Here is a 24,957-nt window from a genome sequence, read left to right as displayed (position 1 = left end):
TAGAATATGTTATTTTCTTGTAGTGATGTTAGTGGTGAGAAAAGGAGAATGTACAGTTTCTAAGCTGAGAGTAACCATGAAGACTATCCCTTCTTACTAAAATATTTTTACTCATGACTATTTCCTGCCTTCCATTATCAAAATCTTCCTTTCTGTGATATCAACTACCAAGTATCCTTTAACTGTGTGTCAGCCACATGTGGGGATTATACTTAGAATTAAAACTTTTATTTGATGTGTGAATGGGAGTCAGGCAAATTAACACTCTTCTTGGAAATGGTAACAACATCTGAAGCTGTACTTGGCAAATGTTGATTACTAAGGAAATTAGAACCAAGGTTTAGTAAGGAAGGAATTCTTCTACAGAGAGACATATTAACTGTCTTTAAACATAGGAAGTTTTCTAATGTATAAAGGACATTTTATGTTTTCTGGGCAATTCCAGGGAGTGATAGTTAAAAGAGGACTGATTCTGATTAATATGTAAAAGCTATTATTAAATTATTTCTATCTGAAAATGGACTGGGCTATCTCTTGAGTTAATGAGTTTTCTGTAGTTAAGAGTAGTTAAGCCACATCAAATGGTAGGTTGATAGAGTGGTTTAGACCCTACTCAAAGTGTGGTCCTATCTGGGAGTTGTTAGAGGTACAAAATCTCATGGTTTACCCCAGTTCTAGTGAATCAGAATCTACAATTTAACAAGATCCATTGGTGATCTGTATGCACCCTATGTTTGAGAACTAGTGCTCCAGTAGACATCTAGTGAATCATCTAATTGTTCTTATACTTAATTCTTATAGGATTGTGTTGTGATGCAGAATTTGAATAACAGTCTAGAAGAGAAGGAGGAAATACATGAGCATGGCCTCACATTCCACTGTGGGGTTGCTAACTGAAGTAAATGCTACTCTAGAAGAAAAGATTCTGTTTCCTGAATATTGTACTTAATTTAAGTGAGCTGGCATTTGAATACTACTTCTTTAGTTAGCTTTGGACTCTTTGTGTTAACCAAAAATGAAATATACCTTTTGGATTTCTTGCACTACCTCTCCAAAATACTTGCATTAACTCCCATATTAAACCCAATGTTTAACCCTTCTCCCAGTTCCCTCCTCCATGCCCTCTTCCTGTTCGCTAAAACTAGGATATGCTAATTTCAATCACTGAAACATTTCCTTTTTGTTTAGGTACTGGTTTTGTCTCCTGCTTTCTCCCTATACCTGGTTGGATGGGTTTGTATCAATGGAGAGTAGCGGCAAAAGGAAAGAATAGGTAAAGGGATGTGTAGGTATAGGGAGAACTGGAACGCGTTCTAGAAACCAGACTTCGCCCAAAGCTGAAATTTACTAGGGCAGGGAGTACTAAACACACACTCCTTATCGCCAAAGCAGTGAACGGAGAGGAGCTGGAGAGGTAGTGAGAAGTGACAGATGCCACCACACCCTAGCTTGACTCAGGTCAGCGGTGACTACCATGCCCTGGTCCTGGGAGCAGGAAGCCGCTTAAAGAAATGACAAGCACGGAAGGCCAGAGAGCCAGAAGGTGCCCAAGCGCATTCATTCGCCTTTCCCCAGCGTGGGCCGTCACACGCTTCCCTGTACAGACCATTGTGCGGGGGAAGCCCGGACGAGGAAGAGCGTATCCCCTGCCCACACCTGCCCATCCCCAGCCCTTGGCTTCTCCGGGGGCACTGGGAGCAGCGCCAGCGCCGGCAGCCCGGGAGCGGCTTTGAGGGAGTCGTGTGTATCCGCGAGCGCGTGTGCGTGAGGAGGAGAGCAAAGACGTGATTACTTCAGAATTTATTTAAGGGCCGGTGGAAACCACTGCAGCAGCTTCCAGGGGAAGCCCTTGTTCCAGAGGAAGAGGAGGTGGCGGCTGCCAAGGAGAGGAGGGGGGAGAGACCGAGGAGGAGGAGCCCAGCAGCCACAGCACGAGGCAAGTGAGGAGAGAAGATGCTGTAGCAGCCGCACCGGCTCCCAGCAGGTTGGTTCCTCCGGCCGACTGATGCAAGCGACGAGGCTTGCAAAGAGGCTGGGAGGAGAAACTGGGTGTGGGGGGCCGACTGCTTGCCTTTCCGGAGAAGAGGCGCCTCTTTTGAGTTCAGTGAGACACCCTAGCGCAGAAATAGTCCGGGGGCCAGGAGAGGACCCGTCGTGCTTCCCGCAACCCTGGGGACTCGCTTTCCCTTAGCTTTCCAACTCGCGACGTTCGCCTTAAACTCCGGAGGGGCTCCGGGAGGGGGACTGGGTGGAGAACTTCGCTTCCAGGTACTCCTCACGCCTTTCCCCAAAGCTCACGTTTGGAGGGACACCTTCCGGGTGGCCTGGACGCGGAGGGGGAGCGGTGTGGCTTGGTTAAGTTTCTGTAAGTCAAACCCAGTCCCCAGCTCCCGGCTCCCCGCCCCGGGTCTCCAGCTGCACGCGCGGAGTCGAGGCTGCTCCGGCAAAGGGGCCGCTACTGCTTTAAGAGCCGCCTCCCCCTCTCCTCCCTTTGACAATGGTCTGAACCGAGCTCTGCTTCCCAAAGCAAAATTTGTAATATGCCATTTTTCCGATGGACGCTTCTCCTTTGGGCTGCTGACGGAGCCGCGGGAAGATGCCGGCTTGCTGCCACGCCACCCAGCCGGGGCACGTTCCGGGAGGGCGCCGGGGCACGCGAGTGTCTAAGCTGCCTTTCTCCTCCGGTTGCTAGGGAAATGGTCCAGGAGTGCCGGGCGTGAGCTTCCCCTCTCGTCAAGCCTGAGACTGCGGTTGTCATTGATCAATTGAAGAGGCAGGACCCGAAATTACAGACATTAGGTACAGAAACTGTGTTTGAGTTACAAGGTTTCCCTTCCGCTTTATTTTTTTACCACCCCCTACCTCCCCGGCCCCACCCCGCCCCCAGGGAAGATGAGATGCAAATTCCTCCTTGCCAATTACTGTTCCATACCTTTTGCTTTCCACCCCCATCCTCTCCCTTCTTCTATTTCTCCACCTCCTCCCACTTGGCTCTCTCTTGTTGGGCGAGAGATAAAGAATTTTAGTGTGGAAATTATTAAGTCAACTTCAGGGTGGTGGTGGTGGGGGGGGGTGTGGCTGAGCGATAACTGTCCAGCCGTGTGGCTAGAGCTGGCTCTTGGCCATCGGTAAAGAAAGTGCAAAATGCTTCTATTAGAGGTGATAATATTTCCTGAGGACAGGGAAGATTTCAAAGAGTTAAATAGGAGGAGGAATATTCATGTAATGTAATCAGACAATGGCTAGGATTTCTCTCACCGAATTACTCCTTGTGGGTTAACTGAGGTGGAGCTGGGTTGGTTCTTAAGACTAAATCTTTGAAGAGGAAACTAACTACCGAGAATAATCGCATCTTTGCGTGTAGGAGGGTCTAAATCCCAGTGATCTGCTTCTATGAAGTGATTCATTGACAGAAAGAAAGCCTTTTGTAACACCATCATATCTGAATAGGTACTGCTTGAGAGGCATATATTGCTAAGAAACACACTGGATCTCGAAAGCCCTTGGGCAATGACTCCAGGGGGCATTCAAAACTTTTATTTTGAAATCTGAGAGATTTGGAAGACAGTCAAGGTTATGTACTAAGAGTAAAGGAGTTGGTTTTCCTGGTATCAAATTCTTCAAGCTAAATTTAATCACTGGGATAATTAAACCAATATTTTATTTTTTCTTTTCACAACAAAATAAATATCTCTAACTAGGTCTTAAAACCTTCAGTAATTTAATGAAAAAGGCATCAACATTTAGAAAAGGATAACAATTCATATATCCAACTGACTTTGGGGAAGGGTGCTGAAAAGGCAAATATCAAAGTGAGCTGTTAGGTCGTCCTTCCTGGTTTTTCAGGAATTATGTGATACAATACAATTTTTAATACTGAAAATGATTGTGAAAGTTAAAAGTGGCATATGAGGATGAAGTACACTAGAGGGTAAATAGCCTCTGGAAGTTGTTTCAGATGTTGTCCATTCTATAAGAGGGTGTTGAACATTGAAGATAGATTTTTAATTGATTTTAATATCTAAATATGCATTTAAGAAATAGGTTAGACTGTATTTTTAGGATTATACAAGTATTTTGTAATTTATATTAGAATCCGAGTCCTATTGCAAGAACAAAGCTAGTTCATGAAAGTGACCTTTATTTTTTGTAGAAAATTTTTTTTCTCCTAGTTTTGATGAGAAGACTTTAGATTTACTCATTTGGGTTGACTGTTGGTGGAGAAAAAGCAGACGAATTCATTTTATTTCCTAAGTAACTGTAGCATAGCTTGATTTTTCCCAGTTGGATTTGAAGAGTTCAGAGTACCCACCGGAATTAAAACTTTAGGCATGGAATCAGAATGAATCGTAAAGGCACAATATTCTTTCTGCAAAGGTGAATGTTGGTCACCTTATAAAATAAATAAATACTTGTATTTGTAATTGTCCTTTAAATTTTACTGTGTGATCTCAGTCAAGTATTCTATTGGAGACTTACAATGGGCTTGTTAAAAAAAAAAATCATGGATTCTTATGCTACTTACAGAAGAGAAAACTGAAGTTTTGAGAGGTGATGTGACTTGTTCTGGTTCCAATGCTGCAGGAATGGAATCGAATCAAGTTGAGTGTAGAATTAACAGACTAAGAACCTAAGTCCCTAAGCTGCTTCTCATCACAGCATCTTTGGACTGACTAATTCAGACACCAGCTTTTATACTGATATAAGAGCCTAAAGTCTGTGAATGTCTAATATTTCATGGTGGCAACAAGCCTTTGTTAGAATTAGGGTCGTGTATTCAGAAGGAAATTGTAGCGGAGGTAATCACTGCAGTTATGCTTTTCCTTGGAATTTAAACTTTTTTATAAGTAATTCAGAGTGAAGATGTGCTAATGGCTTTTTTCCAAGAAGGAGATGGTTTAAAATACAGATTTAGGAATGTTTAAGTAACCCTAAAATGTAAGCCTTGCAAGTGTTTTGGCACAAATTGTCACAGTGCAATCATTTCCTCTCCCAGTATTTTGTTTTAACCTTAAATGTCAAAAAGAAACACATTGGCTTCTGGTAATGATTTCTCAGAATGACACAGCTGTTCATTGTGTGGATTTTCATGCATGGCATGTGAACTAATTGTATTTAATATTCAAATGTGTTAGAACAGTTTTTTTTTCCAATTCCTTTTCAATTAATGTAAAGAAAATGTATAGCAGTTAGAAAAGAGTCTCTTTTTTCCAGCTTTGTGATAATGTTTAAATAATATTCAAACTGAGCAAAACAAAAAAATACTATCTTTTCATCCATTAAGTGGTTAGCGACAGTAACAATGCATGAGTGTGTGTGTGTGTGTGTGTGTGTGTGTACACGCATGCGTGTGCACTCACATGTGCGTTTAAATACATCTTACGTATCTATTCTGTTACCTATTTTAGAGTGATTTAACAAGTCAAATATTTGCCTTCAGGTAGCCCAGTGTTTTGAGTGATGAGCAATAATTCAAAGTATTATCTTAAATTATCCTAAAATTCATACTCCCCTGTAATTTTTTTTACATAGGATATCAGTAAGAAAATACTTTCCTTTTATCTTTTAAAAAGTTTCTCCTAGTTTTCAGTGGGCCCTGACCAAATCATTCAGATAATTGAATTTATCTCTTCAATAACCCAATTTATTTGAAGAATCACATAAAAGTAATTAACTATTGAGCTATTAAGTCTTGACATTTTATTTGACTATATCACCAGAAATATTTTCCCTAGGGACAGGAATATATAGGCAGAAAAATGAATTGACCTTGCATTATAAAACCAAAGAATGCTCTAGGATCAACAGCCAAACCAGCATTTTTCCACATCAGCCTTCTGCAAAACCAAGCCCTCTAATTAATAGCTTCTGGCCTCAGTACAACAGCTGAAATTGAGATGGGTTTGATTCTTTTTTGAACATCAGATAAAAGATAAAAGAAAAAATGAGATAATTTCTGATTTTTAAAATGTCATACAGTAGATCAGTGTTGCATCTTGAAGTCTGTTGTCTATTATAAGTCAAATTAATAAATGATTTAAAAAATATTCTGAATAGTTCATTTGTTTCATGACTGGAAGCTTGTGATTAACAGCTGAGATGTGAAGTAACTACATTAGCTAATGTAATTTACGGTCTCTGTTTTGGGGAGTATTTGAGAGTGTTAGTTTGTATTGTTTGGATGGAAAACTGACAATGCAGTTCACAGGAAACAAAAGAATATTAAGGGCAATTATAATAACCTAAACAACCTCAGTCTATTTCATAGAGCTTACATTTAATTTAGTCAATATTGCTTTACTCTGTGTAGATTACCTTAACTTAGCACATAAAAGTAATAAAATGGGAGTTGTAAAGTCAAGAAACTTTAAACCAGTTGGTATGAAAAAAACCTGTTGATAAAATCTGAAAAAAGTAAAAACTGATTATTATATAAAATGAATACTTAATTATTTGTAGATTCCCTAAATGCAAGAGTGAACATTAATTCAATTATTTAAGTCATTCAAAAATCATTTACTTCCTACCCATGAAGTGCCAGACACTGTGCTTGCTTTTAACAATAAAGCAAGTAAGGGTAAGATGGTGGTATTTGCTGTAAGAGATTTGTAAACTTACAGGCTAGAAAGGTGATCAACTAGTAAGTTGAATAATATACTACTATAAATTGAATTGGAGGAATAAATCATGAAAAAAAACCCCAAATCTTTTTTTTTTTAAGATTTTATTTATTCATTTGACAGAGAGAGAGACAGAGAGAGAGGGAACACAAGCAGGGGGAGTGGGAGAGGGAGAAGCAGGCTTCCCGCTGAGCAGGGAGCCCGATGCGGGGCTCGATCCCAGGATGCTGGGATCATGACCCGAGCTGAAGCCAGACGCTTAACGACTGAGCCACCTAGGCACCCCAAAAAACACCAAATCTTTGAGAAGTAGGTGAAAACAACCTGTATTTTGTAGGTAGGAGCTTTATACATTATCAATAAATGGGAAAGGATATAGATTGGAGGAAGTCAATGAATCATATTTCATTGAGTTCAAAATATTTAGTGTGGTTGGAGTTGGGGCAGTGGGTAGGGGAAAAGAAGAGACAATTAGGTTAATGAGCTGCAGAGTTTGGTGAGTTGAGAGTCAGTTGGTTTCTTTACTAAGACTTCCCTCCCCTTTACTTCCTTTAAGCAATGATGTGTGAAGTGATGCCCACGATTAACGAGGACACCCCAATGAGCCAAAGGGGGTCCCAAAGCAGTGGCTCGGACTCAGACTCCCATTTTGAGCAGCTGATGGTGAATATGCTAGATGAAAGGGACCGTCTTCTAGACACCCTTCGGGAGACCCAAGAAAGCCTTTCACTTGCCCAGCAAAGACTGCAGGATGTCATCTATGACCGAGATTCGCTCCAGCGACAGCTCAATTCAGCCCTGCCACAGGTATGCTTCCTGGTAGTATTTGTCCTTCCTATTGCAATTGCAAAAGTGACAAGACTTAAATAAGCTTTGCTTTATTTCTATTCTTATAATTATCTTTTCCTTTAAATTATATGATATGCATGTTTTGGTGAGAAAAATATAAAAATAGATTATTAGTTCACATAAAAATCTTACCTCAAATTTGTGGTATTTTGGTGATGGTGAGTGTGAAGGCTGAGTTCCTGTCTGGTCTCTCTTTTTTTTTGAAAATTTTATATGTATGTTTTGATGGGCCTGTCAGCTGTTGATCAGCATTCAATTGCCCGAACGTGGGAATAGTTAGTTTTTTCTTTCTTGCTCTTTAAACAGTATTATGACATTTGGAAATATGTATTTTCCATTTTTAGCTGTGTGGTCTGTCTTTGGAAGTGATTGTAGTTTGGAAGTCTGCTGTCCATTTATATTTTATTTGTCTTTCTTTAAAAATGCCTAACACCTGCTCAAAAATTCTTGGAATTATCCGTGTATTATCCTCTCTTCTCAAAAAACATTTCAACCAGTTTCTTTAAAAAATATTGAGGAAAATAGAGAAAAGGCAAAAGTTCAGCCTTATTCTCACAAACTTAAAATTGTTAGGTCTTTTGAAATATATGCTTGTCAAGCATCTTATTTTATAGGAAAATATATCATTTTAAGGATTTCAAGCTTATTTATATACGAAGTTAATTTTGAGACTCAATTTTCTTATTTAAGAACAGAACACTTGTGTTTGTTTTAGATATGAGAAATATTATAGAACATGAATAAGATTTGTAATAATCACTATATTTTTCTTTTGAATACAAATTTGATTGGCCCTCTGCTTTAAGGACAGTATAAAAATGTTGAAGAGTTGACCTCTCTCCATGAAGTTATGTCTTGTGGCAAATATCTTTTCATGAATATTAAAAATTATATAATAAAAATTGATGAAATTCTAAACCCAGCTGTACTATTAACTTGAAGTGTGATGTTGAGATATTGAAGACTCTCAGAATGGAAAGGATCACCTAGAGTCCTTTATCACATCCCTATCAAGAAACCCTGTAACCCTATATGAAGAACCCCTGTTCCAGTCGTTTTCATTTTCAGTCAGCTTATCTTGTGTTAAGATGCAATAGTATTTTCAGTAACTCTAACTGGTTTGTTTAAATACACAAAGAGTTGATTCATTTCAAAAGACAGCTATCACATCTTCACCAATTATTATATTTTTCAAGGTTGACATTTCAGTCTTTGCAACTGTTCTTCATAAGGTGATTTTTGAAAGATCACCATCATGCTTACTCTCCTTTAAGATTATATGAGTTGCTTAATAGTGTTAAATTGGCTCCTGGACTCCTCACACTATTCGTTATCTTCTGTGACAAGCATAGAATGAGCAATCATTTTTCTTTCTGGATAAAGTGTTTTATTAAAGAAGCCTAGGATTACATTATACGTGGGGGCAAGTTCAACATACTTTCAGTATGCCCTGGGACAATAGTCACCTGAGGTTTATAATTGAGTTGCATAAATGCTGCATGCGTTCCCATTTTCCCTAAACTCTTGTTGGAAGTTGATTCCTTGGTCCTATGTGTAGGACTATGCATATATCCCTCCTGCATTATCTTTGTATATCTTATCCAAGCCTGATTCTGTCAGTTTGGATCCTAACACTATCAAACTGATTCTAAGAATAATTTAAGTGTTTAAGTTATTTCTCTATCTGTAAAAGGAAGAGTGAACAAAATATATTTGGGGAAAAGAGGAGAAAACTGGAAATGCTTTCATACATACTATATTGTGCAGATAAATCTTTTCTTAAAGGTACAATAATAAATAAATTCTAGCAATTCTGTTGTATTGAATATCTTGATTATAGTAAAATCTAAAATTTTAAGTTTTGAATTTTAATTATACTGGTCTGTAATCTCTTATTCAAAACCCCTGGGGTCAGTTGTATTTTAGAGTTCAGAATTTTCTTGATTTTTTTGTATGTGTATGATGTATATTATGGAACACTTCTCCAGATGGATTCTGGGAAGCACCTCATAATTATACATTTTCGTATCTGAAGAGAATTCTATGAATATTCCCATTGCATGGGAAAAATAAAGACCATAAATCTCTCATGCTACTACAGGTCTAGTTTTGCACCAATCAAGTTAGCAACACACTTAAAAATGAAATATCAGTTTTCAAAGTATATGGGTTTTGGAATTATAGGTTACAGATTATGAACCTGTACATTTAGATGGACATAGTTCCAAAGTCTTTTACAAATACTTTGACACTTTTTTCAATGTTAATTTGCATTTTACTGTTATAAATATTTGAGTAACACTAGCAATCCACAGGTCCTTAAAGACAGTGATGGTCCTGTCATATTTTTAAAGCAAGCTTTTAATAATCTAATCTGTACCTTAAGGGCTGTAGGTTTTCTGCAAGCAGTAGAGGGATATTCTTCTTTAATTGGTATCTTTGAATCTTTTTGACTATTTTGTAAGCAGTGTGCCTATGCTGTTTTGTGGCATTAGCATTGGATATTTAGCTGGAAGGAGAAAATAACTATATATATGAGTTTTGAGGCATAAAACATTGCTGTCTGTAAAACATCAGATATTATGGATGTTAGATTGCATCTCCATTGTTAAACCTTCACTGAGAGTTTACATTTATGTAAGTCGTGCAAATTCTCTTTGTAAATACAGAGTGAAGTGTGGACATAAACTGGTCCTGCCATTTGGATAGTGGCACTAGGCAGATTTATGTGTGAACTAACGACAAAAATTCACGGCTAGCAATATGTAAAATAAATTTTCTTTGCAGTAAAAAAAAATAATAAAGCATGTAAAATTGAAAACTACTACAATAACATAAAAATGAAAATTATTGTAACAAACATGGGATAGAATTCAAAGCAGGGTCAAACTTTGTGACATATTATGTTTTATACAATACTTTTAGGTGTTGGTGATTTAGTGCTTTGCTTTAGTCACTTTCTCTCTCAACATTGCTTTGTGAACAAATGTAGCAATGATTTTAACAATCCTAACCATGTAAAGTATTTTGTAGCCATAGTGTTTAGTTTTTCATATGTGACTGGGTGTTTAAAGAGTACTAATAATTCCATATCTCCAGGCCTGATGTTTCTAAGCTACACACTCAATTTTTACCTTTCTTATGCACAGATGCATCTTAATGTTCCATAGAACCTCAGATTCAATGTGCCTCAAACTCAGTCATCCTCTGCCTCCCATTTCCTACCCAAATATGGTGCTCAGTCTCCTCACCCAGATACTGAAAGTCCTAAATTCAATCATCACTGGGCCATATTGTTTTTAATCTCTTGAATAACTCTCAAATCTCTATTCTTTTCTGTTTTTTTTTTTTTTTTTTTGCACCTGGTCCCAAACTTCTTTCTTTTTCCATCTCCTAACATTTCCACTTTAGCTAAGGTGTCATGCCATTGTTTGAATAATACACAAACTTCATGCTTTTCCAGCCCATGAAACTTCGTGCTTTTCCAATATCTTCTTCATGCATATTCATCTATATACCCGTAATGTTCTTCCTCAATGTCTTTGCCTCACTTCTCATCTTAACCAAGAATTTATCTCTTCCAGGAAGCCTTCTCTGAACCCCCAGGTACATTTCCTCTGTGTTTCTTAGCCTTATAAGTTCCCATTTTATCATCAAATTATCTGCTTATATGCCTGTTTCCCAACCTAGACTATATGCTCCTTAAGAATAGGAAAGTATCATAATCATCTACAATGCCCTGAACCAGTGGAGTACCAGGTCCGTAGTGAGGGCTTTTAAAGTAAAACCAGAACAGAATGCATTCATTTGGTTGGAGAAGGAGCAATAAACTTGAAATAGGAAGATCTAGTTTGTATTGTGACTCTTTCATATATCAACTTGCGTCAGGACTTCAGATTTCCATACTACAAAAATCAGTTAATACTAACACCTCACAGGGTAGTTTGTGATGATTAAAGAAAGTAACATAAGTAAAAACTAATTAATTTATTGGGGTGCCTGGGTGGCTCAGTCGTTAAGCGTCTGCCTTCGGCTCAGGTCATGATCCCGGGGTCCTGGGATCGAGCCCCGCATCGGGCTCCCTGCTCGGCAGGAAGCCTGATTCTCCCTCTCCCACTCCCCCTGCTTGTGTTCCTGTTCTCGCTATCTCTCTCTCTGTCAAATAAATAAATAAAATATTAAAAACTAATTAATTTGTAATGCATTAAATATGAAAAGACTTGTGTCTGTTTATTCAGAATGCCAAAAGATAAATTAATTTCTATATATTATGTCAATGAGCCTTCAAATAATTTACTAGGAATATTGATCAAATAGTATTAAATTTTTTGAAAACAGGACAGATATTTGTCAGTTACTAATATACTTAGTAAGAATATTTAAAGGAAAGGGGAGAGAAGAAGTGAGTTTTCCATTTTTAAAAATCATTATTTATAAAAGTTTACAATTCTTTTTAGCACTTTATTTAGCATATATTGAGGGTCTTCTGTGTATTATTAAATTGTTATATATATTTGTAAAGGGGATAGGGAATAAAAGGAACATAATTTGGCTCCCAGAGAATTTAGGAAATAGAGTTGCTTAGAAAAAATATATAAATGGATCCAAATTAATATAGTACTAGAAGCTTATAGAAGTACTGAAAAAATTTTGAGCTATAATATTGACATATGATTAAATACAGAAAGTTTCATGGGAAAGTGATATTAAAGAGGTATTTTCAAAAAATTTTGGAGGGGCTCCTGGGTGGCTCAGTAGGTTAAGCATCTGCCTTTAGCTCAGGTCATGATCTCCCTCTCCCTCTGCTGCTCCCCCTGCTTATGCTCTCTCTCTCTCTATGTCAGATAAATAAATAAAATAATTAAAAAAATGTTGGAAAGAATTCAAGGATATTCTTTCTATCCTAAATCAGAATCAAATAAGGAGAATAACTGACAGATATTTTTGTCGAAGAGTTGTAGGGTAGGAATGAAATTTTATATAGTGGCAGTGGAGGAATATGACCTATTCATATATATGGTGACAGCTAACAATAGGAGTTTGTATATAGAATGATCAGTAGAATTTTGAGTGAACTGGTGATGAGGTAATAATGGAAGAGTATTATTCTGCCATTTTGATTTAAGATGGATTATATAACATACTCATCAGCTAGCTATCACTAAAATTATGCTATGTAGAAAGACAAATACTATATGATTTCACTCATATTTCGAATTTAAGAAACAAAACAAAAGAACAAAGGGGAAAAAAGAGAGAAAGAGGCAAAGCAAGAAACAGATTCTTAACTGTAATGAACAAATTGATAGTTACTAGAAGGGAGGTGGGTGGGGGGATGGGTTTAAATAAGTGATGGGGATTAAGGTGTACACTTTGATGAGCACTGGGTATTGTATGAAAGTGTTGAATCACTATATTGTACACCTGAAACTAATATAACACTATGTTAACTAGCTGAAATTTTAATAAAAACTTAAAAAAATAAAATTATGTTATGTAACAACACAAAACTGTGCTGTAAAATCTCATGCAAAATTTTGGGTTTATGGAATTCAGCTGATCTTGACTTGGATTGGTTGATCTTGGCTAGCTCACTTATGCCATTGGTTAGCTGAAGGTTGGTCCAGTTAGCTGTATGTTAACTGGCTATTGTTTGATCCAGGATGACCTTGGCTGGACCAACCGGGGCCACTTAGCTCTATCCATGTGTGTAATCCTGCAATAGGCCAGCACTGGCAGGTTCTCATAGTCATGGAAGAAGAGTAAGAGCAAAGCAGAAATAAGCAAGTTCTTTTTAAGTTTCTGCTTGAGTCTTCTTTTGGTAATACTTCATGGTCAATCCTAGAGACAGAGTGGAAAGCAATATGAAATTACATGGCAAAATTATAGGGAGGGTTGAAGCACAAGGACCACCACTGCAATTGGTCTACCACAAATATAAGCTAAAAGAGTCACTTGGGCCATTATTTTATTAGCGAGCGTATCATGATAATGTAATAGTTCTAGAGGGTTGTGGGAACTTGAAATAGGATTGTGAGCCTTGAATCTAAGAAAGACAATAGAAATGGAAAGAATATTGAGGAGAAAGGATGGACAAGGACTGGTAATGAACTGAATGGCCAAGACTTTGAAGTTGAATCAGAAGATCTGAATTTGAATTGGAGTTTCACTTATTAGCTGAGGGACCATTGGTAAGTAACTTGACTTCTCTGAAACTCTATTTCCTTAATTGGAAGGAGGGATGATACCTTCTCTTGGGAGTGGTTGAAAGGAGGTGTGTGTATATGCTTCAGAAACCCTGAACATTTAAAAATGTCAGGAGGCATTTTCCATAAATGGGGGTATGCTAGTAGTATACCCCGAAAAGGAATTAAGTTGAAAGAGGCTACTTTTGGAGAGCAGGAATATGTTTATATTTTGACATTTTAAAACACAAAGTAGGGCGCCTGGGTGGCTCAGTCGTTAAGCGTCTGCCTTCGGCTCAGGTCATGATCCCGGGGTGCTGGGATCGAGCCCCACATCGGGCTCTCTGCTCCGCGGGAAGCCTGCTTCTCCCTCTCCCACTCCCCCTGCTTGTGTTCCCTCTCTGGCTGTGTCTCTCTCTGTCAAATAAATAAAATCTTTGAAAAAAAAAAAAAAAAAAAAAAAAACACAAAGTATTTAAGTGACACCTTCATCACTTAAAAGAGAATCACTTTTATTTTGGAGGCAGACTACCTAAATATCTTTTCTGGCTTGTAACTTACTAGCTCAATGACTTTGGTCAAAGTAGTTAATTCAAACAATGATAGAACCAGTCTCATAGGATCATTACGAGAAATAAATGAGCTGGAATGTGTCAAATGATCAATTCAGTGCCTCACAGATAGTACATGCTCAATAAATGTGAAATGCACCTATTAAGAAAAGAGAATAACTATAATAAGAGGGAGCAAAAGATGCAACATCTTTGATGGGAGAAGGGATAAAATGCTTAGTGCAGTGGCATTAAGTTTCATTGAAAAGGAAAGAGCTCGATCCAGATGTTATCTTCTCAGCAACGAAGGGATGTTGTTTGACTTAATCAAGGGACATGTGAGACTGGCCATTGAGGAAGTGGAAAATTTGGGGAAACCATTTAGCAGAGTGTAGTTAAGAATTTTTTTTTTTTTTTAAAGGTAAATAAAGGGACTTGCAAAATTTGGTAAAGATTGTAGAGAGTAAGGATTTTTAGTGCTTTCAATTTGTGCTAGTGTTCATTATTACCCAGTAAAATTGTGCAGTTAAGGTTGGCTAAGGATAATGATGATAATATCTATAGTAATAATAACAGCATCAATAGGTGCATTTCACAGGTAGGAGGTATGCTTCTTTCCTCCAATTAGTTATTTTCCCCTGGCCAAATGAAATGGTGTTCACTAGCAGCCTTTGTGTCTCATGATTTATATCACTTTATTTATATCTCTTTTTTAACCTTTATAATCAAGCTTTTATCATCACCGTTCTCTTAAAAATACACTCGTGTATGCTACCAGTGGATACATACTTTGCAAATCTAGTGATTCTCTTTCATTCTTCATGCCCCTTGGCATCTCCGGTGCCAAGCAATACTATTAATTATTTCATCTTGTAATTCCCATGTCCTAAATTCTTTATAATCATTCCTTTTCTAGCTACTCGTTATGTTGTCCTTCAATACTGATTCTTTTCCCGCATACTCCCATACACTTATTTACTCTCATACTCATCTTCATTTACTTCTGTTCTCCAATCTTACGCATTGCCCTTTCTGGTTAAGGCTAATACCTTCCTCTAAATCTTTGATGCCTTGTTCTCATGTCCCTTTGATTATTATTTTTTCTCTGTATCTACTATCTTCAATTGTTCTTGCTCTATCAACTGCCTTTTTTGGTAACATATTCAAATTTATTTCTTAAAAGGAAAAGTACAAGACCAACAAAAGAGTCACTTAACACTGTGTCTCTGCTTAGCCACCAGTCTATCTTTTCTTTTCCTGACGTTTTATTTCCCAACTTGTTTGTTCTCACTGTCTCACTTTCTTCATTTTCTATTCACTTTTGAGCAACTGAAGTCTGGCTTTCCCTCAGACTCCTTGCTCAAAATGATGTCACCAGTAGGCAGTTGATGAATGCAGTAGGTCTGTTTTATTAAAATTCACTGCAAAGTTTGACACAGTGATTGCTCCCTTCTCAAAGAGCAAAACAAAACAAAAAAAGCCAAACACCTTACTCTCTTAACTTATATGACACCACACTGTCTTGGTTTTTTAATTTTTTTTGACTTTTTCCTCCCCATTTCTTTTTCTGTGAGCAGCTCCTCATCGATCCCCTCCTTAAATCTTAAATAATAAAGATATGATGAATAATAGCCATAGCTAATATTTCTGAACACTCCCACTATGCCAAGCAGTGCTTTATTTAAGCATCCAGATATTCAAATGGGAGGCTTTCTGTCTTTCTGTTTAAAGGGAGGCTAATTAAGTGAGGTGTAAGACTTTATTCACAGAAAGTGCTAAGACATAATCCAACTAATAAGTCCTACGTTAGTTCAAGCTCCATTTCTAAGACTCTACAGAGGTTGAGGTGGTAACCATTCCATGTATGAAGGCTGGGGTGATTACCATTCAGTTGAGCCAAGTGAGATGAGCTTCAGGGAAAACACTTAAGAGAGCTTGATGTATTTCCTCCAGAAGCTGAAGGATATAGAGTCTGATGTCTAAAAGACACAGCTGTGGCTAGAGATGCGCCTGCCTCTGTAGTAGATTAAAGGGTCGCATGGTAGGCAAGCTTCAAGTCCTCCAATGTAAAAAAAAAAAAAAAAAAGTTGGTAATTTTTTGAAGCCCAGGTCCCCAGGTGGTGAATAATGAGAGACAAATTGGAGGATTGATTCCAAATAAGAAACTGAGAGTGAATCAAGTAAAACTGAGGAAAAGGGTTCTTTGAGAAAGTCCTGACCCTACCCCAGAAGGGTCATTGATTGTGTATATGCCATTCAGAAAGCCCTGACCATAGATGACAACTGCGTCAACCACATTCCACCGTGATCTTACATTCCAGTTTTAGTTTCCCAGGCTCTGACTCTGGAAGAGTCAGGAACTGTTGCTATGAGTATAGGATGTCAGCATAAAGGGAGACCACCGTGTTCACATCCTCCATTGCAGACTTCAAAGCTTGAAATAAGCCTGAACTGAGTGAAAGGGGTGAGCTTTAGGTGGGATAGAAGCTTGGGGCTGTTCCTGTATGGAACTAGAACTATGAAATTGTTAGACTATTTAATTCCCAAACAAAAGGACCGATAGTTTATTTTCTAAGCATGAACAGAAAAGCTAAGACACCTGCCTGAAATTCTATTTGGGGTTCATTTCTTCACCTGAGGGTATCAGGAGACATAATAAACAATATTGATTTCTGAATCCAGCTCTTTCATTAAACTGGTTAGATGTATCATCTCAGTTAATCCTCACAACATTCCAATGAGGTCGTTATTATTATTCCCATTTTACAGATGATACAACCGAGGCACAGAGAGGTTAAGTAACTTGTTCAACACCACACAGTTGGTAAGTGGTACTCACCAGGATTTTATTCATGGCTTACTTTTGTTTTACTCTGAGCCATCTCCTTCATTTCATTATGCTCATTGGATATAAAGAAGTATTAAACTTCTCTGGAAACTTCCTTTATGAGACATGGGCCATTGAAAGTATTTCTCATGACTACTCCTAAGTTTTAATAAGGCAAACAACATTATTATGAGTGAAATATGAAGAGATTATTAGAGCTCATATAATTATATAAACACAATTATTTAAGGATCTCAAATCTTTATAGTATCATAACTTTACCTTTTAATGTATTGAGCATACTTTATAGCCCATCAGATACTTTTTATAAGCAAGAAAGTATGGGTTGCATGGAAAAGTATTTAACAAGAAATAATAGTACCTGGATTTCAGTTTTAACTTTGCTAAACCCCATGACACAGGAAAACCATTGAACTTTTGAGACTTCTGTTTACTTACATGTGAAAGGGTAATTCTAGTTCTCTCTAATATGTTGAATACTTTTGCTAATTTCAAATGATAACAAAGGGCGTACACTTTAGCTTTATTGATTTAATCATAACCATTTAATCAACAGTTACGACTTATACAACAAATATTTTAGGGCCTACTCTGTGTCAGGTTCTATGCTTAGAGTGTAGTGTTGCTGATATCTATGCTTTATTTTAAGACCTTGGCTAATTATGGTTCCTAGGAATATATTGTGGTAATAAGAAGGTAAGGCCTATAATCCAGTAAATATCATGTGTATTTGTAAATTCCTTGTAACTGAGGATTATCTCTAGTTATTCCATTGCCTTTTATCCTCTAATGTAATGAACTTTCCATGTTCCTGGAAAAAAGGCAGTTCCCTCTCGTGTGTCCAGAAATCATCCCCTCTTGCTATTTCAGAACAAAACTTTTCCCCTTCTTTTCCTACATCATCAGTGTATCCATCTTTAGTGGGTTATAACCAACAATATTAAGTGTTCTTATATTTCTCCCATCTTAAAAAAATTCTGTTAACAACCTCACCTTACGAAGTCACCACCCCATTTCTTTCCCTTTACAGCAAAACTTAAAAAAATTATATACACTCGTTATTTCTCATTTCTCTCCACATTTTCTTCATTTTCTCTTGAATCCATTCCAGCTAGGCATTTACCCCCTAAACTTCCATCTACTCTGCTTTGTGAACATTATCTATAATCTCCACATTGCTAAATGCATTGGTCAATTCTCAGTCTCATTCCTGTTAATCAGCAGTTATTACCCACTTTTCTGAAACACTTTCTTCATTTGGCTCCAGGGCAGCACACTTGCCTACTTTTCCTCCTACCTCACTGGTCACTCCTCAGTGTTTGTTGTCAGACACTCCTAATCCTCCAGACCCATTAATGCTTGATGATTCCAGGACTCGGTACCTGTATCTTTTCTCTTTCCATCTGGGCTGACACAATTGATGATCTCTTCTATCTCCTGGCTCTCCATATCATCTAAATGTTGATGACTCTGGAATTAACATTTCTAATCCAGACATTTCCCGTGACCTTCAGACTCCTAATGTCAAATGCAGAAATTTAACATGTCCCAAATTGAGTTCATGATCTTCACTCACTCTTCTGCATCTCAATTAGTAGCCACGTCAATCTTCTGTTGACTTAGGCCGAAACCTGTGTTTTATTTCTTTCACACATTCCCTATTCCACCTCGCAGTAAAGTCTCTCCATTTTATCTTCAAAATATATGTAGACTTGAACCCCAATAATCACCTCTACAGCTCCATCCTAGTCAGAGTCACCATCTCTTATCTGGATTAGACAGGATTTTCCTAACTGGCTCCTTGCTTATGTCCTTGTACCTCATCAGCCTGTTGCCAAAATAGCAACAAGAAAGATCCTGATTCTGATAAAAGGTAAGTCAAATTTTGTTTCACATCTGCTCAAATATCTGAGATCCTCCCCTCCTCAGTGTAAAAGCCCAGGTCTTTAAATTGGCCTAAAGGTCAAACAGCTGCCCCCTTCCCTTTTTCTGTCTGATATCATCTCCTGCAGTTTTCTACCTCATCCACTCTACGCCCACAATCCTGGTGTCCTTTGCTGTTCAACATGTCAGGCATTCAACTGCCTTAGGGACTTTGTACTGGCTATTCCCTAGGGCTGGAAAGTTGTCCCCCAAACAACCATGTGACTGGCTCTCTCAACTCTTCAGGGATTTTCTCAGATACCATCCCCTCAGTGTGGCCATGCCTGATCAATGTATTCAAAGTTAAAATAGCTCCCTCTTAATATTTCCAATCCCTCTTTTCTGCTTTTTCTCCATAGCACTCATAACCATCCAACACAGTGTATACTTTATTATTTTGCCTTGTTTATTGTGTATTTCTCTCTCCACTAGTCTCTGTTCCATGAAGCCAGGGGATTCTTTTCTAATGGTTTACAGCTGCATTTTCTGCCCACAGCAGTATCTGGCATGCCCTCTTGTTCAAAAGTACTAAATAATGAAATGAAAACAAAAGTCATTCTTTTGCTTGTTGAACATGTTCTCTTTGGTATCTACTTTGTGCTTATTTGGTAAGTCTCATATAGCAATAAAAAAATTAGACAACATATATTAAATATATTGATAGAATAAGAAAACAAATCCAATTTATAGAGCATTATAGCTAAGATGTTGATAACACTAAAGTCATAGTATATATGAGTCTGGTGTGGATATTACACCTCAAAGGTCCTTCTAGAATGAAGTGGGTTTATGTCAAGAGATTGTGGCATTTTTAGTATTTTATAAATCAGAGCAAGAGAGATCAGAATGTAAATGGCTTGCTTTGAAGGTATGAGTAAAAGATAGTAGTCCAAGTTTTTTTTTTTTTTACTTCAAATTCCATTTCTTTTCACACTTTCATGTTCTTTTATTAAAGAGTTTATCTCCTAAATTAAGCCAGCTTTCATGAAAGAAGTGGCATGGATAACTATGAGATGCTATGATACTACTCCCACTCTTTGAAATCTATATCTGACTTTCATTTCATGGAAGGACAAAAATAAAAGTAGAATATTTTGGTTAGTTTTTCTTTTTGAACAGTTTACCTTTTAATTATTGAGTCTTTTCCTTTCTTTCCTTTTTTTTTTTTTTTTTTTGCTTGCTCTTATTCTCGTTCTCTCAGAAGGAATGATATCAACAGAAAAACAGCCATTAGTATTCTCAATATGAATTTCTAACTTGAGTATTCCACTAAATTTTATAATCTAATTTGATGTACTTAATACTAGCATGCATATGATTAATTTGTTTTTATTAATCTTTGAAGAAAAATTTTAGATTCAATAACAGAGACATTGAAATTTACACTGTTTACTTTTTCTGGATCTTTCTCCTCAGGACCTTATGGCTCAAGGCAGATAGCAGCCATCACAATGTTCTAGTTTGGAAAAGAGAAAGAGTTTAGAAGTATAGTTGTAGAATGCTTTACAAGCATGACTATCACACTCTATCTAATTATATTATACATCTTTGCATTGATTTCTGCTACTTAATTAGTTTACAAAATAGTAGCTCTCTATTAACTTATATATCATAGACCTTTGGAGGCACCTAAAATTTGTTGTCTGGTTACTTAACAGTCAAGATTATGTGAATAATTCTTAGTGAAGATTAGTAGATCAAAGGAACATAGTGCTTGAATTTTAAATCATTCTTTGCATTGCAACTGAGTTTGTGACTCTAATTTTTTTTTTTTTTTTTAAAATACAGATCTACTAATTTCCCCCAAATGTGACAGAATGTCTTCCTTGGGCCTTGAATTTGGACACATTTCTCCCAAAATGAAAATTTTAAATACTTTTTTGCCTCCCAAGAAGTGAGATCCTTGATACTGGAACTTGGGATAGGTGCTATGGGAAAAAGGTAAATATTCCTCTAGACTCTCCCTCCCAGGAGAAGTTCAAGAGATCTCAGATTGCCTGCAAAGGCTGGTGTAAGGATTGACAGTTCTTACAGTATTCAACATAAGATGAAGATTTCTGCTTTGAAACATTACTCTGCCGGCAAGCCCACGTTAATCTTGATGTTAATTAGAGGAAATTGTTCAAAAATGGATGTGATTAGAATTTGGCACCACATTGTTTTATATTAAACTAATTTTCCTGGATTATTCTTACTTATGATTCTCCTTTTATGCCTACTTTTAGGGTAATCTGCTTCAAATAAAATATGTAATATTTTGGCTCAAAATTTATTATATATTTATGTGAGAATTTAGAATGTGCATTTATGCTTTAGTGACTTACAAAAGATCATTAAGTGATGAGTTTTAAAAAAAATTGGGTGTTAATTTAAAATTTTTCATGATAAAATCTTACCTAATGATCTATTTCTAAGATAAAGGAGATAAATCAGTTCCAAATAATAGCAAGATTATTTTATCTTTATTAATTTTGTATATGAGAAGCATTATTTAATAATATTTATACAAAATGTCATTTTAAAAATTCTGTTAATTAATTGCCTGATCTATTCTGTCATCAGAATATGGTCCTATGAACTATATACAATCTGCACAAAACAATCCATGGCAGTTGACATTGCTTGAGTTAGAAGAAATTTATCAATTAATATCTTTTTAGTAGAAAAGATTAGATCTCTGAAATCACTTTTTTAAATAACGTTGTTAGGTAAATTTAATTTTTCTTCTAAAAATGTAACTTCATTTTTACAGCTCCAAGTCTAAATTTCTATGTTGGTATAATTACAAATTTTAATGTCTCCCACTATGATTATAGATTTTCTATTTCTCCTTGCAGTTCTATTAATTTTTACATATGTTTTGAGACTGTTACTAGTTGCTTTCTACCATATCATTATTTTGTTTTCCTGGCCAGTTGAAACTTTATCATCATGAAGTGACTGCTTTTATTCCTAGACAGGCATTTTCTCATAAATTCTACATCATTGTTTTATTTTCCTGGCCAATTGAACCTTTATCATCATGAAGTGATTGCTTTTATTCCTAGACAGGCATTTTCTCATAAATTGTGCTGTCTGATTTTAATTATATGACAGAGGATTTCTTTTTTGTTAGTCTGTACTGTACACATTTATCTGTCCTTTTACTTTCAGTGTGTCTGTGTTTCTATGTGTATTATGCACAGATAGCAAATGGTTCTTCAGTTTTATTTGTGTGCAGTCTGACAGCTTTCTGTTTTAATTATTTGGTCTCTTTATATTTACTGTGATTACTTGACTGTGCTTAATATAATGTCTTAGTAAGGGCTATTTTCCTCGTCTTTTTGTGTTCCATTTATTAACCCTTCATGCTTCCTTTTGAATTGATTGAATACATTTTTTTATTATTCAATTTCCCCCTCCATTATCCTGTCAATTTTATACTGTTTTGCTATTCCTTTTTTTTTTTTTAAGATTTTGTTTATTTATTTGAGAGAGAGAGAGAGACAGTGTGGGTGGGCACGAGCAGGGGGGAGGGGCCGAGGGAGAGGGAGAAGCAGACTCCCTGCCCGATGCGGGACTCTATCCCAGGACCCTATCCCAGGACCCTGGGATCACGACCTGAGTTGAAGGCAGACGCTTAACTGACTGAGCCACCCAGGCACTTGTTTTGCTATTCTTTTAACAGTTAATATATAAATTGTGATGTGCAAACTCAGTATGCTGAAGTGTAATGTTAACGTGTATTTTCCTGCCTTCTAATACCATGTGTGTGATGCAAAAGATATTATTTTGTAGATTTATACAGGCAATATTTCTTTAGATTTATTCACACATTTACCATTTATGTTACTAATTCCTCTTTCTGGATCTTGAATCTTCCATTTGATTATCTTTCTTCTTTCTGAAGAACAGCCTTCAAAATTTCCTTTAGTATAGAGGATGTAATTTAGTACAGATGAGTAATTTCTCAGCTTAGGACTTTCTGAACATGTCTTTATTTTACCTTTATTCCTAAAGGATGTTTTCACTGGATATAGAATTTTAAATTAGCGGTTATTTTCCTTTGGCATTTTTAACATGTCATTTTATTCTGACCATCATTCTTGCCATTGAAAAGGCAGTTGTGAATTTAATTATTGCCTCTTTGAGGGTAAATTGTCTTCTGTTTTTCTTTTTGGGTGCCTTAAAGAATTCTTTTTAAAGAAGTTTTAATATCGTGTCCTTACAATGTATGTTTTATTCTTTTCTCTTCTGGGCTCATAGGGATTATTGACATTGTAACTTAATGCCCTCTATTAGTTTGGGAACATTTTTACTCTTTTTTAAATTCAGTTACATTCCATTTTTACTCTAATTCTAGAATTCCACTTTCCATATGTTTATTCTTCTCATTTTATCTTTTATGCCTCTTACACTCATTTCTGTATTTTCTATTCCTTTATCTATGATTTATTATGAATTTTTTTGTACCCACCTTTTGGGTCACTAATTTTCTCTACTGTATCTAATTTGATGTTGAATCTATTTATTTGGTTCTCTGTCGTGTTTATTGTCCTTTCTGATTTTACAATTTCATTTGTTTTGTTTTTAAATTCCAGTTTCCTGTGAAATTTTACAATCTTTTATCACCTTGAACACTATAAGCATAGTTATTTTAAGTCTTTTAGATAACTTCAATATCTGGGACTCCTATGGTCTGTTTCTGTTGTTTACTATTTATATTATCATTTGTTCTTATTGTCTTGTCATCTCATGTTTATGGTTATTTTTTACTATGGGGCAGACATTTGATTTGTAAAATTGTTAGTAGAAGTCACTTTAGTTCTAGAACTATATTATCTTCTTCCAGAGGGAATATGTATTTATTCTGGCCAGGTGTCTAGGAAAACAGCAATCCTCATTTACCTTTATTCAAATAATTCCTGGGGTGATCCATCATCCAGGGATATTCCTTCTAGAGTATAGCCTTTCAGAGTCTCAAATTCAAATGAAGAGGATTCCCTAGAGCCACTTTATCTTATCAGAACTTGACTCCAACTCCTGCCCCTCTAGCCCTATGAAGCTGTCAAATGTGCTAAGCTAGTCCCTTTAAAACTAGGAAAAAAAATAAAAAATAAAACTAGGGAAAATTATCAGACCTAAATGTCCAAGACCTAACTTTTCTCCTGATCCCAATTCTTCACTACTTTCTTGCTATATTAGGTCATAAGTGAATTATATATATATATATATATATAATCCGATGTTTTTCGTTTTCCTTATCAAGAGAGCTAGTCCAAATTGCATGGTCTGACATTACCAGAAGCAGAAGTCCATGAGCTGTAATGAGTACAATAAATGTAATTAATTGAAAAGAGACCTGAAAGCAATTTTCTTAAAATAAATATGCTTATTTCTGCGGAAAAATTAAGCAATTATCTTTCTTAATTCATTTTCTAGTATACTCCTAGTCCTGTTATATATTCCTGGTAGGCTTCTGGATGTCAGTAACTGTTTCAACAGTGTTGAAAAATAATCTCCTTTCTTCCAGCATTTCCTCCTTCAAATACATCATCCTCACAGCTGCAAAATTATCTATTTAAAACGCAAATCTGACTTTGCCACTCCTTTCTTAAAATGCTTCCATATTCACTAAAAGCAAAGCAAAACAACAACACAAACACTATTAGAACCAATAAACCAATTCAGCAAGGTCACAGGATTAAAGATGACTACATAAAAATTGATTGAGGTGACCAATGATTAAACCAATATTAAAGATGATATGTGATAGACGTATGAAAATGATAGGAGTATGTGGATAATGCATGAAAGCAAGGGTCAACATAATGTAATGGGGCAAGAGAATAAGCATTTGTTGATCATGTATTATATTTCCAAGTATTACATTAGTTGCCACTTTCAAATATTTTATTTTATTCTCATAAGAGTCCTGAAATCAATCTCTTTAATTCTGTTTTATACATAGTAAAATAAAATCTCAGAAAAGTATGTTTCTT

The 24,957-nt window shown here is 36.3% G+C and overlaps 1 protein-coding gene across 14 annotated transcripts in view; it reads left to right on the top strand.

Moving 5' to 3' along the window:
* Positions 1-1,654: 1,654 nt before the first annotated feature.
* Positions 1,655-24,957, top strand: part of PPFIA2 (PPFI scaffold protein A2) — a 471,063-nt gene continuing 447,760 nt past the window's right edge. For 6 of the 14 annotated variants that reach the window (XM_078076365.1, XM_078076363.1, XM_078076362.1 and 3 more), the window contains exons 1-2: positions 2,507-2,799; positions 7,177-7,427. In XM_078076365.1, the coding sequence (XP_077932491.1) occupies positions 7,179-7,427 (249 nt within the window). In that variant the 5' untranslated portion in view covers positions 2,507-2,799; positions 7,177-7,178. Of the gene's footprint in view, positions 1,985-2,503; positions 2,800-7,176; positions 7,428-24,957 lie in introns of those variants that run through there. The other 8 variants (XM_078076364.1, XM_078076358.1, XM_078076355.1 and 5 more) reach the window with 4 other exon arrangements.

The sequence above is a fragment of the Halichoerus grypus genome, chromosome 6, assembly GCF_964656455.1.
Source record: "Halichoerus grypus chromosome 6, mHalGry1.hap1.1, whole genome shotgun sequence".
Lineage (NCBI taxonomy): Eukaryota > Metazoa > Chordata > Mammalia > Carnivora > Phocidae > Halichoerus > Halichoerus grypus.
The sequence above is the reverse complement of the archived record's forward strand: the minus strand, read 5'-3'. Positions and strand labels throughout refer to the sequence as shown.